At 51.1% G+C, this 16,574-nt stretch overlaps 1 protein-coding gene across 5 annotated transcripts in view; it reads right to left on the bottom strand.

Annotated features, from left to right (window-relative positions):
• Window positions 1-16,574, bottom strand: part of LOC115609249 — a 94,635-nt gene that overhangs the window by 35,626 nt on the left and 42,435 nt on the right. For all 5 annotated transcript variants that reach the window (XM_030489177.1, XM_030489179.1, XM_030489178.1 and 2 more), the window contains exon 2: window positions 5,856-6,019. In XM_030489177.1, the coding sequence (XP_030345037.1) occupies window positions 5,856-6,010 (155 nt within the window). In that variant the 5' untranslated portion in view covers window positions 6,011-6,019. The remainder of the gene's footprint in view (window positions 1-5,855; window positions 6,020-16,574) is intronic.

Consider the following 16,574-nt stretch of genomic DNA (forward strand, 5'->3'; position numbering starts at 1 on the left):
AAGCAAATTTACCTTCTGGCTGAACCTTCCCCATAGTTTAGATAGAAGAATATGAGGGTTCTTTACTAATTGGCCAGTGGCTGGGGGGGGTGGAATCCTATTGAAAGCATGTGTGTGGTGAGAACCAGGGCTCGGCTTTGGGTGAGGGATGCCCCAACCCCAGCACGGTGCTGCACCCCAAACCAGCCCCACGCACAGCACCAGCCCGTGCAGCGCTCCCAAATGGAGGCATTTTGGGGGCTTTATTCCTATTTTTATTTTTCCTCTATTCATTTTTAATGTCCCGTCCTGAAACATCCCCGGCGAGGTTTGAAAGAGCTCGTATTATAAAAGCAGCATAAAGGAGACAAAACCCCAGCCCGCCCACCAGCGTGTGTGTGTCTAATGTTTTCATTCTTGGGGAATAACATATCAAACAGCCATCGCTTTCAGTCATAAAGGGAAGGAAACAAAAAATTACATGCCCTCAGTTGCCAAATTATTTTTTTGCCTTGACATCTTAATTCTTAATCCTTGTGTGTGGTCAAATCAGTCTGCTATAGACAACCAATCAAGCAATTATTCCTAAATTATATTTGCCCAACTCGCATTGATTGGTTATTCTTTTCTTATTGGGTAAGCTCATTAATTCTGAGCAGCTTGCTTATTATGCTTGCCACATCATTTTCTTTCTGAGCCTATCTACTCACACCAGCCTGCTGATGTTTCAAGATGCCATAGAGAAAAAAAAAAGGCCGAGTGATCTATTGCATTGTCTCTTCCAGCAATTACAATTCACATTGCTGATTAACTTTGATGTGAAAACTAATGAGATAAGGCAAGTTATCAAGGCGGACCTGATCGTCATCTCATTTATAGAGCATTTGCCATCAGTGAATGACAAAAACTAATGAAGATGTATCTGACAGCAGGCTGAGCCGAGGCCGAATTTCGTTTCTCATCAGCAAGTGCTCTGCTTCCAACTCATCAGTCTATCTGAAACATGTGGAAATTAGCTTAATAATGAAAACACTTCATCCAAATAGACAAATGTTTACATTAAAATAGCTACATGATAAATAGATGTTAAAGATTTTATGCCTTCTTGAGTCTAAACAATGGAGCACAAAACATGTTCTCGCGTTCACTAAATCATCCCTGCAAACCTCCACATGCTGCTGTACCTGCGCCGCGGCTCAGAAATGTTTCTGGGCTGCGGTTCCTCCATTTGCAAAGGTTCATTTGGGCTGTAATTAATGATCAAAGGTGCTTGGCAGGAAAAAGGCAGAAGGACCCAGTGAGATCCGGGAGCACGGAGCTGCACGGGCAGGGTTTTAGCAGCACCGTGGCAGAAGCAAGAGACTGATGCACCTTGTGCCTCGGGAGCAGATTTAGACACACAGAGTACAGCAGGGACCCATCCTGCCGCAGACTGAAACATAAAGCACAGATCTAACTCCTGTAAACACACCAACACCTCTTGCCTGAGCCACAGCTCCCAGAAAGTCTCTGGTAATTCCAGCTCAGTTTCGAAAGGCGGGAGGCAGAACTGCTGCTGGTGTTGATATCCTGCCTTTGGTACCGTTATTTATGGGAGGCTATTTCATATTTGGTGTGTGTCATTTCATAGGCTTGTGCCATGTCCAAATAGATCTCCAAGATGGTTTTTGTATCTGGAATAAAACATTCACCATTAATCTGGGATCAAAAATACTATTTTTAATAAGAAAGTATTAATTAATCACCTGGGATCAAAAATCTTATTTTGCATAATGAAGACGTGCATTTGTAAGGCAGAATGGTGAAATTCTTGCTTTAAAATTGATTATAATAATTGTGTATATTTCAATTAAAATAAACAGTTGGTAAAAGATTCTTTTTCATTATTACGTATTTTTTTTCCCCTCTCTGGAATAAATATGGAATAAGCCCATTCCCTGCGTCCAACACGAGAAGAAGAACCACAAATATCTCACTACCGATGTAAGAAGAATTTTAAATGGATTTTAGCAATGAGGATCCGAGCGGGCTGGGAAACCCGTCAGACCCCGCCGGGAAGCTGCCGGCGCCCCGGTGCATTCCGCACGCCGACAGCCCCGAGCGCGCACGGGAAACGCTCCGACCCTGCCCGCATGAGGATGCAACAGGGACCACAGCGGGTGCAGCCCCCCCGACCCCCAGACAATTCCCGTCTTACCATCCCGGTCCCACCGCACTCGCCACCTCTCTCTCATTCCCGGTGCTGGAGCACAGCGAGGTCCGGACCCGCGGTAGCCGGCGCCGGGCATTGTGTGTCACAGAGGAGCCGGCACAAAGAGCCCGCAGCCCGGGAAGTTAAAAGAAAAGCCGGTTCTAAAGCACCAGCAACAAATTACTACTTCAACGCTGGATTAAATTTAAAAGCTCTTCACGGAGCTGCAGATAAATCCTATATATTAGAAGAAACCATAAAAGTACTTGCTCAAGAGCTAAAGGCACAAGTGGAAAGTTGACCCCAAAGATTTTTTCCTCGTAATAGCCTGCTAAGTTTATAAAATTTCCCAGGATTGGAGAGGGTTTCACTACCTCCGCAGTGCTCAGCACCACAAAGCAACACGGGCTGCTTCGCCTGATTAAATGAACTTGGACAAATCGCAGCAATCAAAGCGATTCATTAAATAAACACCACCAGGTTTGATTTTGGGTTTCGTGGTTATTTGTGGTTTGTGCGGGGTTTTGGTTTGGTTTCCCCCCAGCTCCTGGAGCAGGATGGATTCTCTTTCACCACTCACACACACAGTGGGAATAACATTGATCCCATCTTTACTTCCCTTATCACAGGGAGCGGTGAGTGCCGGTACAGAACCACGCTCCTCGCGACCCGGGCCCGCATCCACATGGATCCCCCGCAGCGGGAAGGGTATGGATGCTCCTGCAGCAGCCAGGGCACAGCGCTGCCCCTCAGCTCACAAACACTCTGGGACCTGCCCATGTTTTATCCCACCTTTCTGCACACTCAGTGCTTTAGGTTCCTGAAACAGGGGCTTGGGCACCGCAATCGCTTCCCCGGATCGCTGGAGCTGTGTGTATACATCCGTGTGGCTGCACGGGGGGACGTACAGAGAAAGGAATGCTGCTCCTCCCTCCCCCTCCCCGTCCTTTATCCCAGTAGCCTATTTTAATAAATAATTATAGGCAGCTAAAGGATTTGTTCATTCCAAAAGGTCTCCCCTTCACATTTCTCAGAGGTTCAGCTCAAGGAGACACCATGATAATAAGGCTGACTCGGGATCCCTACTTCACAATGTCATTATGAGCTAGCATTTAAAATGGAAAAAATATGTATATTATACCTAAAAGCGTTACAAGGTTACAGCCTCGTCTCGGGAATATTTAATGCTGCCGAGGAAGCAGCGCTGGGGAGGAGGGAGAGGGGGGAAAACACGGGAGAGACATCCTTTCTGAAACACAAGCTTGGAAAAAAGACGCTGGGAGCGAGCACGGGATTCATTTGCATTTCCAATGATTGGGACTAATCCTCGCTGCCACCTTTACATTTCCTTATTGCTTTTCCTAATTATCTTCTTTTTTTCTTGCTCGTAGCTTTCTCTCTCCATTCCCTCTCCTCCTGTTCCCAAACACCCAGCGCGCTGCCGCCTGTGACCAAGCCCATCCATGCAGCCCCTTCAAAACACGGGTGCCCCCCAGCCTGGGTGCCCTGCCGGGGTGGTCCCCATTAGCAGGGCTGTTAATGAAGGTTCCTGGGGTCTGGTAGGAGCTCGGGGTGGTGCCAGGTCCCTGGGCACGGGTCAGGCAGAGCCGTGTGTGCCCCATCCCATGTGAATGTGGGTGCGTGCAGGGTCCCCCCAGCCCCTCGTCACCCCCCAAAAGCCACCGTGGCCCCGGTCGCTGCGGGTGGCACCACTGACCGAGCCTGGAGCACGGCCCGTCCCAACGCAAGCCCCGCAGGGCAGCCGCAGCCACCCCGCCTGGTGGCGACTGGAAAACTGGGCTTTATCGGCGTATGGAGACCTCCCTAAAAAGTAACGCAGCTTAATCCCTAAAGCCCGACTCCAAGCAGCACTTAGCGAAGGTTCGGGGTGAAACTGGAGCTGTCTTAACTCGAACACACATCCCCTGTCTGTGACAAGTAAATTACGCTGCTAAACGCCTGTTGGAGACCAGCTACTGAGCCACTATTTCAGTATTATCCTAAAATTTGCTAATAGCAGCTCTTTCAAATAAATGAAGTGATAATGAAAAAAGTCCTGCTTTGAATTTATATATATTTCAGCAGAGAAGAATGTTTTATTTAAAATAGTTACAGTGGGCCTTTTGATTTAGAGTTTAAAGTAAATAATATTTGTACATCTAAAACATACTCAAGACAAATGAAAAGCCTCTAGATGCTTTTGTATGAGATGCTGAAGAGCTCTACAAACTTAAAAGCACAACCTCAATTAAGCCCATCTTCATCTGGAAAAAAAATTAGCAACTGAAAGCTGAATATATTAGATAATGCACACTCGCAGAAGAGCATTCTCTTAGCAAAAAATTCTTGATAACCAACCTAAAGCTGGCCTTAGAGTTGCTCAATGCTAATTTTGTTTGAAACTGTTTAACTAACTATGAATAGATATCCATATTCAACAAAGACATAATTAATGGCAACCTTTTCTTCTGCTCAGAAGACATCATAACAAGCAGAAAAGTACAAAAAGATTTTTATAGTAACTAATTTAAGGACAAAGGGTTGACCTCTAGCATTTCATTAAATAAACTGAGCGAATAAAAGCAGAGTGACAGTATTCATCCTTGTTCAATTCAAGCAGCCAATTTCAAAATGCAAATCATAATCTGCAGATGTTGGAGCCTGATATATTTTTTTTTTTAAATATCATTTGTTCAATTTAAGAACATCAGACATTTGAATTTTAAATAAAAATCAAACCCAATTCCCAGCCCCAGCACTCGGCGTCATGGGGCTGGCAGCGCAGGGCTGCGGGTGCATGGGGCTCCCCCTCCATCCCTCCCTCCATCCCTCCCTCCCCGGCGTTTGAAACCCAACGCTCCAGCCATTCATTTTATATATTATTTCCAAAACCTTTTAATGGAGAAGTTCGATTAAGCCACACATTATTTCTGATTAGTGCAGCCGGTAAGTGCTGCTGCATCTACAGCCCGGGGACGGAGCATGAAGAGCCGCAGCCCACCGAGCTCCTCCAACCTTCTCACCCAGGGAGACCTGGCACCCGAGCCTGGGTTCCATGGCCCCCCTGAGCCACAGAGGGTGAGGGATGAACCCCTGGACCACAGAGGGTGGTGGGTGCAGCCCCTGGACCACAGAGGGTGGTGGATGCAGCCCCAGACCATGATGCCATAGGGCTGCTCTGCCCATGGAGAAGAGCATCCTTGCTCTGGTCCCTGAAAGCAGCAGGAGCCCACAGCCCCTGCCTGGGGTGGGGGAGATGTGGTGCTGAGCCCTGACTGGTGGACAGGAGGAAAAACACAACAGGAGATGGATTTTCCTGGAATTTGGCAATACCACCCCAAACCTGCTGGTTTTCTGGGTTTTCTCCTGGGTGCCAGGGAAGAAGATGTGGGAAAGGAGGAGGGTTTGGTTGGGCTCTGGGTGATCTACAGGCTTTTACCTTGGAGGGAATTAAGTCTTGATGCAGCTCAATGCTTAGCACACACTTCCCTTCTGCGCTGATTCAGGGGAAGTTAAACCCATGCTGAAGCATGCTCCTCTGATGGGAGAGCCACGGGGGGGCATCTCCAACCAGCAGATACCATGCACTTTGCCAGCTATGGATCCACAGCTGACAGCCTCACATCTGTGGAGGGTTTTCTTTTTCATTCACATGCTTTAATAAATCTGTTTTACCATTTCTTACCTTGACAAGCTGAAGTGACAGGAGGGATGCCAAGGGATGCTTTTGATGTCTCTAAAGAGGCCAGAAGATGCCTTGCTGCACCCGACACACGGGAACATGAGTTCCTCCAGCTCCTGTTTACACATCTGTGGAGCACCACCCACCGGGCATGGCATCCCATGAGCCTGCAAAAACACAGCATCCCTCTTAGGAAGTTGCTTTGGGGTGCCTGGAAGGGTTTGAGGGGAAGCAGGAGATGTTATTTATTTATTTTGACCAAATGCACAGCCCCTGGGACAAGCTCCTGGCTTTGCTCTCCTAGGCTTTTGTGGCCTAGGCTACAGCGGATCAACACTGCTGTCTGCTCAGGGAGTGATTTCCTTCCTTCTTTAATACAGGGAAAATATCCCAGGGACCCACCACATGGACCTTAGTTACTGCTAAGTTACAACGAGGAGCATCATCTGTGAAAGCATGTCTATTAATTAAACTGCTGTTGACCAGAACTGGTTCATGGTGCATAAAGAGGAACTGAAGTGAACGGTCAGGGGCATTGGTGCTGTTTCACCCTGGCACAGCAGCCACCACTGACGCAGAGCACCGGTTCCATACCAGATCCTTCCAAAAGAGTCACCACTGACACGGAGCACTGGTTCCATACCGGACCCTTCCAGAAGGGTCACAACTGACACCCAGGGCACCGGTTCCATACCAGATCCTTCCAAAAGCGTCACCACTGACACACAGAGCACCAGTTCCACACCGGACCCTTCCAACAGCGCTGCCGGGAGCGCGGGCACCGGGCACAGGGATGGGGACGAGGAAGGGCCGGGGCTTTGCCTCCTGCACAAACAGACCCTGCAGCTGTCGCGGGGAGAAATAAATGACTTCCGGAGGCGAGGGAGGATAAATGGGCCCATTCATGCGGTGTGAAGGGGACATTGTTTTCCTTCTCGGGGGAAAAAAAAAGAACCCTCCCAACAACCTATATATTAAGGTATCAATGAACAACAAATTCATTCTGTTATGACACAGGAAATGTAAAACAGAATAGGCTGCAAAACAAACTCGATTTATCAGCGCCACACATGTGAAAGGAGAAATTTCCCTTGTTGGCTGTTGGATCAGAGCGGCCTTTGACGGCGGTTCTGGCTCTCACGCTTAGAATTCCAGCCACACATGGAGCGTGTTCTGCCGGCGCGCTCGCGGTGGGTGCTTGCTCCTCAGATGAAGACTGTTTCCCGGGGTTTATCCTCTTCAGTGACAACGTGTGCACAATACGCCTCCAACGCCTGCTTAAAACCAGCTGCAGATGCACACGGTGTCTGTCTCCTGCATTACAAACAGGAGACATGGAGGTTTGGGGGGGTTTAACGGAGAGAAATTACTCACTGGAAGAGCACCCGAGCCTTTCATCTGCACTTGGCAAGCCCTGGTTTTGTAGTAAAAAAACAGAGGAAAAGGGTAAAATGGAAACTGGGACTGTGGACACAAACCAGACCCTATTCCCCAACATGAGGGTGAGCAGACGACCAAGCCATGTCCACCAGCCCCTCGCCCCTTCCTCCCGTGTGCTGGACGACTCCTCAGCTCTATCCTCTCTCCGTCTCCTGCTCTGGTATACAACATTTATGCTAAGCCATTTTTCCCAAGTAACGTTAAATAAAAATCTCTTAAAAATGAGCATAATGGATCGATCCTGTCATAGAAATGGAATTTAAACAGCTGCAAGAAGCGCTCAGCTTGCAGGGGGCTAATCCAAAGGGTTTTAATTAGGGAAAGCAACAATAAATGAAAGAACACGAGCTTGGAGGAGACACTTGAAAGTAACTCGGGAAGATGAGATCTGTTTGTGCTCGGCAGGGAGATCTCCCTGCAGAAGGGCAGGGGGAGCCTTGTCTGCCCTAACCTGCAGCCCCAGAAGAACAGAGAAGGATAAGGGGAATGGTTTTAACCTGCCAGAGGGGAGATTGAGATGAGCTCTGAGGCAGAAGCTCTTCCCTGTGAGGGTGCTGAGGCGCTGGCACAGACTTTTCCCAGAGAGGCTGTGGCTGCCCCATCCCTGGCAGTGTTCAAGGCCAGGTTGGACACAGGGGCTTGGAGCAACCTGCTCTAGTGGAAGGTGTCCCTGCCCGTGGCTGGGGTTGGAGCTGGATGAGCTTTAAGGTCCCTTCAACACAAACCAGGCTGGGATTCTGTGATTCCATGAAGAAGGTACAAAAGCACAAAGCTCTCCCCGGCGCCAGCTAGTCCCCAGATCCAAGGGGCTTTTCAGGGGAGCGGGCCCAGGAGATGCCCAGCACATTAACACAGATCACATTCCTGAACCCGTGTGTGCCTTCCCCATCCCTGAGCCGGTGACTCCCGAAGCCTCCCGCACAGCCGCGGGTCTGTCCCCAGGCGCCTCATCCTGCCGGATTCCCGGGGACCGCCGGCGCCAAGGGGGTCCCGCACACAGGCAGGATGTGTCCCTGGAGCCGCGCAGGACGCAGCCGGGGCCGGGCCGCGCGGTGCTCCCCGGGCGCTGCTTTAAACCCATGTCACGCTCCCACCACAACGGCTCCTCTGTGCCTGTTTGAACTGTCCCTCCCAATTAGCGGTAATAAGTGACTCTGGAAGGACGAGCAAACACGGCGCATTCATTACCCCCCTGCTCCGGCCGCCCCAGGAGATCCCGCCCGGAGCCGCGGAGCGCATCGCGCCCGGCCCCAGCCACCGCCGCCGAGGGGCGAATTAATGACAAGTCGCTCCAAGAGTTTGCCTGAAATGATTCTGTTCTGCCCATCCGCGCAGGAATTGATTGCTGCCGGCCTGGAAATATGTCCAGATCAATACGGCACAGCCCAGAGCAGAACAAGACATGCTCTAGCCCCATTTATTTAACCCACTTTTTTGAGGAATGGCACATAATTTACCAGGTAGGAACTGTGAAGCCTTCCCAGAGCAAGGACTAATGACAGGCGGTGGGGAGCCCGTGCCGCCATCCATCTCCCGGCAGAGCCGTGTGTCCCTGCGCCTGCCAGTGGCCACTGCCGCGGTGATGCCCCGTGGTGCCAGGACGTGCCCTCCAGCCACCTCGTGTCCTTGCTGGGCACACACGGGGCCAAAGCACATTGCTCAGGTGCCCACTGAGGAAACAGCTTCAAACTGCTCCTTTAGGCAAGTGTTCTTAAAGGAAGAAGAAAAACCCACCAGAAAGGATGACTGGCTGCCCGGTGGCATACCCCAAATTACTGATAGTTGTGCATCTCGGACCATTTTATCACAGAATTCCAGACTGGTTTGTGTTGGAAGGGACCTTAAAGCTCATCTTGTCCCAACCCCCTGTCACGGGCAGGGACACCTTCCACTAGAGCAGGTTGCTCCAAGCCCCTGTGTCCAACCTGGCCTTGAACACTGCCAGGGATGGGGCAGCCACAGCTTCTCTGGGAAAAGTCTGTGCCAGCGCCTCAGCACCCTCACAGGGAAGAGCTTCTGCCTCAGAGCTCATCTCAATCTCCCCTCTGGCAGGTTAAAGCCATTCCCCTTGGCCTGTCCCTACAGGCTCTTGTCCAAAGCCCCTCTCCAGGTTTCCTGGAGCCCCTTTAGGCACTGGAGCTGCTCTAAGGTGTCCCCTTCAGGAGCCTTCTCTTCTCCAGGCTGCCCCAGCCCAGCTCTCTCAGCCTGGCTCCAGAGCAGAGCTGCTCCAGCCCTCGCAGCAGCTCCGAGGCCTCCTCTGGACTCCGTACAGATAACATGCCCTGCAGACAAATACTCACTCCAGGCTATTACAGCTCAACACAAATATCCAAAACCCACCTAGAAACAGCCTTGAATAGTGTTTTATGGCAGTGAACTCCAGGAAAAATAACAACTCCACAACTCCTGCATGCAGGGGTCGGACAAGCATCCCGCTCCCACTTGAGGTAACTCCCATTGGGCATTCAAATTCTAAGGTGCTTTCTCAGAAAAGCAGGCGCATGCTTAAGGGTGTGAAATGAGCATTGAAAGGGTGGAAATGACAGCCCGGGAAAGCCGGGCTATGCACCAGGGCTGGTGGTGAAGCAGGGACCTCCCTGCAGGTACCACAGGGTGAACTGGGAGGCAGTGTGCAGCAAGGCTGCTGCCTTCCCCACAGGCCTGGCTTCTCTATGGTACACCTCAACCAATTGTGAAGTAAATGCTGGTTTGAGATGAGCTAAAACTGATGCTGAATGTACACAACAGAACCACTGACACTCCCTGGGCAGCATTTGTGGCTGGACCCATCACTAGCACTAAACACGTCCCGCAGAGCGTCAGGATTCAGCTCCCCACAGCACACGGCACAGGGACACTGGTCAGGGCAGTGACAGGTCACTCCCTCGGGGGCTGGGACCCAGCTCCGGGGGAATTTCAGCTCCATAGGGCCGGCTCCAGCGCACCTTGCACACAGCCCAGCGCCGCTGCCCTGCGCCGCTCGCTGCGGGTGCTCTGCATGCTCCACAGCGCCCGCGTTTCCCAGGGCATTAGCTCCATCCGCACGGCAGCTCTCATGCCCCCCAATCATCCCCCCGGGCGGGTGGCCGGGCCTGCACACCGCAGCCATCAGCGTCACCCTGAGCTGTTGGCAGGGAAGGACGAGGTGACACTGCTGCCCCGGGCCTGCCACTGCGTCCCGGAACAAGGAGCAGCCTGTGCCAGGGCAGCAGCGAGGCTATAGGCACACACGGCTATAGGCACACATGGCTGTAGATACACACAGCTATAGGTACACATGGCCGTAGGTTCATATGGCTGTAGGCACACATGACTATAGGTTCACACGCCCATAGGTACACATGGCAGTAGGTATACACAGCTGCAGGCTCACACAGCTATAGGTACACGTGGCTTGCCCTGCACTGTCGTGAGAAGATTCAAGGAAAGGACAGTTCAGATGGCTTTAAACCAAGTGAACTCAAGCCTTCCTGCCCCTGTGATCCCTACAGTGAATGTGTGTATGTGCCACAATGAAATAAAGCAGCAGAGCATTGCAAAAACCAGACTCTGGCATTTGCTGGGTTCTCCTGCTTGGGAACTTGGGTGAAGGCCTTCCTGCTGTGCTGGGCTGCTCCCAGCCATGCCTGGGCCATGGAATGTCCCTGCTCGGCCAGCACTGATCTCATATGGGACAGCCATTGCCACAGGGACAGTGACAGGAGCATCCCGCTGGCTTCAAGGGGTACAGCAGGGAAGCACAGTGCCTGCTCTGCCCAGGGCTTCTGACGAGCATCCCCAAGCCCATGCCCATCCAGGGCTGGAGGGGAATTGCTGCTGGCCCCATTCCACAGATGAGCCACTGACCTGGGGGGATGCCAGGGCAGGAGACGCTGCCCAAGGAAACAGCAAAACAACACAGGGCTTGAAGTAGGACTTGTTGAACCCCAGCCCAGCTCCAGTGAGCCAGAGGAGGAGGAAAAGCCGCTTTCTATTCAGAGAGCTTGTCCGTGTTCCGCATTTCTGGCACGGGCACCAAGGCCAGTGCACCAAGGCCGGGTCACATCTCAGGGCTCAGTGCAGGGTGCTGCAGCCCAGGCACTGCACTGCCTTCAGCTGTGCTCCCCTGTGCTTAGGGGGGCTATTCGCCATTAAAAACGCTGCTTCTCCCCCATTAGGAGCAGGAACACCCATGAAAAGGGTCATTCATGATAAATCTGTGAGTGCTGGGAGGACAAAACAGAAAACAACGTGGCTTTTCTTTTCCAGCAGAGCCCCAGGAACCCCTCCATGGTGATGCCCAGCAGGGCTCAGTGCAGCCCCAGGAACCCCCCCCATAGTGATGCTCAGCAGGGCTCAGCGCAGCCCCTCTGCCCCCAGCATCCACCAGCTCCTCCAGAGCATCCAGTGAAGAGCAGCCCGGCCAGCACCGCTTCCTCCTCATCTCCTCACATCCTAGCAGCACAAACCCCCACACGTGGCAGCCATCTAAACTAGTTTTATTACTCAATAAAACATTTGAACCACAAATAAATGCTTTTGTCCAACACTATATCTCCTCAATTAATAACGTGCTGGCTCAAAAAGAAAAACAACCGGCGTTCATATTCTGCTGCAAAGTTTTATTTCCCCTCCCCGAGGAGAGGGACGCAGGCCTTTCAATTCTGAATTCAAATACTGTATGGGAATACAGTAACCATAGTTCTCAGAGGGTTTGTGCAAATGCCAGCAAGACAAACCCCAAATCAAATTTATTAGCTGGTGGAGATGTCTAACAATTTTACACAGTGACTGATAAAGCCGCCCGGGAATTCCTTTCAACATTAAGTGATTTAAAGCCCCTACAGAAACTTCATTGTCTGTTACAATATATAAAGAGTTTCTCAGTATCAAGTAATGCTGCAGCAGCAGCCGTCGGGTTGTTTATTATTGCCAGTGTGTGTTGTCTTTAATCCGGAATGCTTACCAGGAATCCTCATATCCAGAGTCCTGTGGAGAGCCATAAAGGGAAGAAGGGAAAATTAATTAAGAACCACAGCCTGTGTTTTAAAGGAGCTATCTGTATTTTGATTGCAAGGTTGAGATGCTCACTCCTGCTCCGAGTGTGCTTGTGGAAGATGATCCAGATCTTATTCCCCCATTAGGGTCACCCATTCAACGCTTACTATCTGCTCAGTGCAGTTGCAATGAGGAGGGCTCCAGCCCACCAGATCTTGGCCATGGCCAAGTCATAGAATCACAGAACCCCAGGCTGGTTTGTGTTGGAAGGGACCTTAAAGCTCCTCCAGCTCCAGCCCCTGCCACGGGCAGGGACACCTTCCACTAGAGCAGGTTGCTCCAAGCCCCTGTGTCCAACCTGGCCTTGAACACTGCCAGGGATGGGGCAGCCACAGCTTCTCTGGGAAAAGTCTGTGCCAGCGCCTCAGCACCCTCACAGGGAAGAGCTTCTGCCTAAGATCTAACCTGAACTTCCCCTGTTTCAGTTTGAACCCATCACTCCTTGTCCTATCACTACAGTCCCTGATGAAGAGTCCCTCTCCAGCATCCTTGTAGCCCCCTTCAGACACTGGAAGCTGCTCTGAGGTCTCCACGCAGCTTCTCTTCTCCAGGCTGAACAGCCCCAATGTTCTCAGCCTGTCTCCACACGGGAGGTGCTCCATCCCCTGAGCATCCCTGTGGCCTCCTCTGGACTCGCTCCAACAGCTCCATGTCCGTCTAAACAACAAATGTGTGCCAGAATCAGGCTGGCTTTGTGCTGCTGCAGCCACCTCCTTCAGAACCATTTGTAGCCACAAGCCCAGGAACACAGCGCTCTAATTGCCAGCTTTTCATCACGCGCATTCCTCGCTATGGCATTTGCATTTTGGGGGTATTTAATCAATCCCCCCCGCTCCCAAACTCCGAAGTGAGAGAACGTTTCTTGATTGTCTCTGTTGTAGGTGAACGTTCTGCAGACCTGACAGACAGTTCTTCATTTCAATTAGGGGATGCTCATCGTTAGCTTACTAATAAGGACCAATTTTCTGTCACAACTATTTCCTAATTAAATTCAAACCAGAGATTTCTAACCCAGATGGTCAGTGATGCTACAGATTTGTTTAAATTTGGTATCACAGTAACAAACTACTAATTAGGGTTTGTAAATACACCAATTCCCTCATGACTTAGTTGTTAGTAATGCATACAACCGGTTTATTAAAGCACTAATTGTGTCTGGCTTTACTTGGGCCTAACACATAATCCACTTATCACATACTGGTACCAACTCATTTTGAAGGGATTATGAATGAAATCATAAATGAGGTCTCGCATCCAGCTTCCCAGTATTGTTAATAAAGGTTTGGTGTCATATTTAGATGATTTTCTGCCTCTGATGGAGAGCGGCCCTGCAGCGATGCTGCTGCTCTGCTCTCCAAAGGGTAGTTGATGGAAAAAGTTCTGCATACTGCTCCAGCACCTAAAACAGGGGTTTCTGCCCCGGTGCAGGGAGTCAGCACATCACTGCATCAGCCAACCTCCTCCCTTTCCCAAGGAAAGCACCAAACCAACATCTAATCCCTGTTTACTCCTATCAAAGACAATCTTAGCACCTGCACAGGTCTGGGTCTTCCACAGGTGAAACCCCAGCCCTTTGCCTGCAGACCTGAGACCTTCATCAGCCTTTATCACCTTCTCGAGGAGGGATGGAGACATCCCAGTGTCACCAAACCCCACCTGCCATAAGAGCTGGACGTCACAGAACCCCAGGCAGGTTTGGGTTGGAAAGGACCTTAAAGCTCATCCAGCTCCAACCCCTGCCCTGGGCAGGGACACCTTCCACTAGAGCAGGTTGCTCCAAGCCCCTGTGTCCAACCTGGCCTTGAACACTGCCAGGGATGGGGCAGCCACAGCTTCTCTGGGAAAAGTCTGTGCCAGCGCCTCAGCACCCTCACAGGGAAGAGCTTCTGCCTCAGAGCTCATCTCAGTCTCCCCTCTGGCAGGTTAAAGCCATTCCCCTTGGCCTGTCCCTACAGGCCCTTGTCCAAAGCCCCTCTCCAGGTTTCCTGGAGCCCCTTTAGGCACTGGAGCTGCTCTAAGGTCTCCCCTTCAGGAGCCTTCTCTTCTCCAGGCTGCCCCAGCCCAGCTCTCTCAGCCTGGCTCCAGAGCAGAGCTGCTCCAGCCCTCGCAGCAGCTCCGGGGCCTCCTCTGGCCTCGCTCCAGCAGCTCCATGTCCCTCTTGTGCTGTTGCCCCAGAGCTGCATCAGGACTGCAGGGGGGGTCTCCCCAGAGCACAGCAGAGGGGCAGGATCCCCTCCCTGAGCTGCTGCTCACGCTCTGGGGGTGCAGCCCAGCACACAGCCTTGCAGAGGGACAGCTCCCCACAGAATGCACCTTGGGTTTGAGTTCATGGAAATACCTGTTACGAAGAGCAGGAACGGGGAGCATGCTGCTGTGGAACGCCTCTCGCTGCCTTGGCTTCAGCGAGTAAAGTAGGAAATAAATGATAGATAACTGTGAATTGCAAGGTTATGTAAACATGGAGGGGGCTTTAGAAGAATCCTATTAAACCATAAAAGAAAAGCATGGATGGTTTATCACATCACTAAGACCCAAGAATGCATTAATAAATAGAATAATAGATAATGAACCATGGAGTACAAGGCTAAACTATCCGCTATTGTGAGGATCCTGTGACAGTAGAAACAATGCGGGGGAAGAAAAAGCTTTGTTGGTCTGTCACCAGAATCTTGTCGTGTATCCTTTATAGCCCATTTTTAATGGATTCACAGCACCTATCTGTTATTCTCTGCCCAAATCCCTCATTTTCCTCTCTCTTGAATGCAAATTCCCATGCACTGCTTTTCTTTCACCATGACTTCCCATGTAAAACTTTGGGTTCCTGGGGGTGTCAACAGCTTTTCAGCCCCAGCAACAACAGATTCCTGCCTTTGTATCTCTGAAGGGTTCCTAGGATGTTAACAGGAGTGGGGGTACCTCAGCCCTGTTACACCCCTGGCTCTGCTCTAGCAGCAGCATGAATGTCAGACAGGTCTAACCCAGCCCCAAGCCATGATGCCACAGACATTCCTGCAAGCAAAAAGAAGCATCAAAGCTGCTGCTGCTCCGTCTGTTTTCCAGCCTTCTGCAAATGACCCTGAGAGTTGTTGGAGGGGACTTGACATTAATTCAAGAGATAGTTCCCTCTTTGTAGACACTTCTGAGACTCACTAACACTTGATTTCATTGCACCGAGGGGGTTTTATCATTAAACATGTGCCAGGAAACATTTACCGTAGATTACTTTTATTTTTACTGCAGCACTGTTAGGTACAGAGGACCATGGATACGGGGTGACCACAACAGGCTCGGCTGCAGTAAACCCCTCCTCCCTGCTCCACTAAAACCCCAAATACTGATAGGATTTCCATATAAAATGCAAAGACTTTTTGCTGCTGCACTGGCAGCTTTGTGGTACCAACATCTTGGAGTCTGGCTGGCACTTCAGTCTGTGTGCTTTGCAAGGGACCGGAGCATGAGGGGATGGGAGCATGCAGGAGATGAGGTATCTTTCAATGACCACACACCATCTCAATCAGCAAGGCTGTTGAGGAAGAAGAGGGTGCACATTAAAGCTGGAGTGACTGGGCACAGCAAAACAAATGCCTCCAAAACTGGGGTACATCCCCAGAGCACGAGCAGCAGGTAGAAGGAGATCATCTGCCCCTCTGCTTTGATGAGACCCCACTTGCAGCACTGTGCGCAGTTCTGGTGTCCTCAACATAAGGACATGGAGCTGTTGGAGCGAGTCCAGAGGAGGGCCACCAGGATGATCAGGGGATGGAGCACCTCCCATATGAAGACAGGCTGAGAACATTGGGGCTGTTCAGCCTGGAGAAGAGAAGCTGCATGGAGACCTCAGAGCAGCTTCCAGGGTCTGAAGGGGGCTACAAGGATGCTGGAGAGGGACTCTTCATCAGGCACTGGAGCGATAGGACAAGGGGTGATGGGTTCAAACAGGGGAAGTTCAGGTTAGATCTTAGGCAGAAGCTCTTCCCTGTGAGGGTGCTGAGGCGCTGGCACAGACTTTTCCCAGAGAAGCTGTGGCTGCCCCATCCCTGGCAGTGTTCAAGGCCAGGCTGGACACAGGGGCTTGGAGCAACCTGCTCTAGTGGAAGGTGTCCCTGCCCGTGGCAGGGGGTTGGAGCTGGAGGAGCTTTAAGGTCCCTTCAACCCAAACCAGGCTGGGGTTCTGTGAAAACTGTAATTGTTTAGGTGGCAAACCCCACCTGAGGCAATGGTTCACCCAAGGAGCCTGGACCCGGC

This window comes from Strigops habroptila, chromosome 6, assembly GCF_004027225.2.
Source record: "Strigops habroptila isolate Jane chromosome 6, bStrHab1.2.pri, whole genome shotgun sequence".
In the NCBI taxonomy this organism is placed as follows: Eukaryota; Metazoa; Chordata; class Aves; order Psittaciformes; family Psittacidae; genus Strigops; species Strigops habroptila.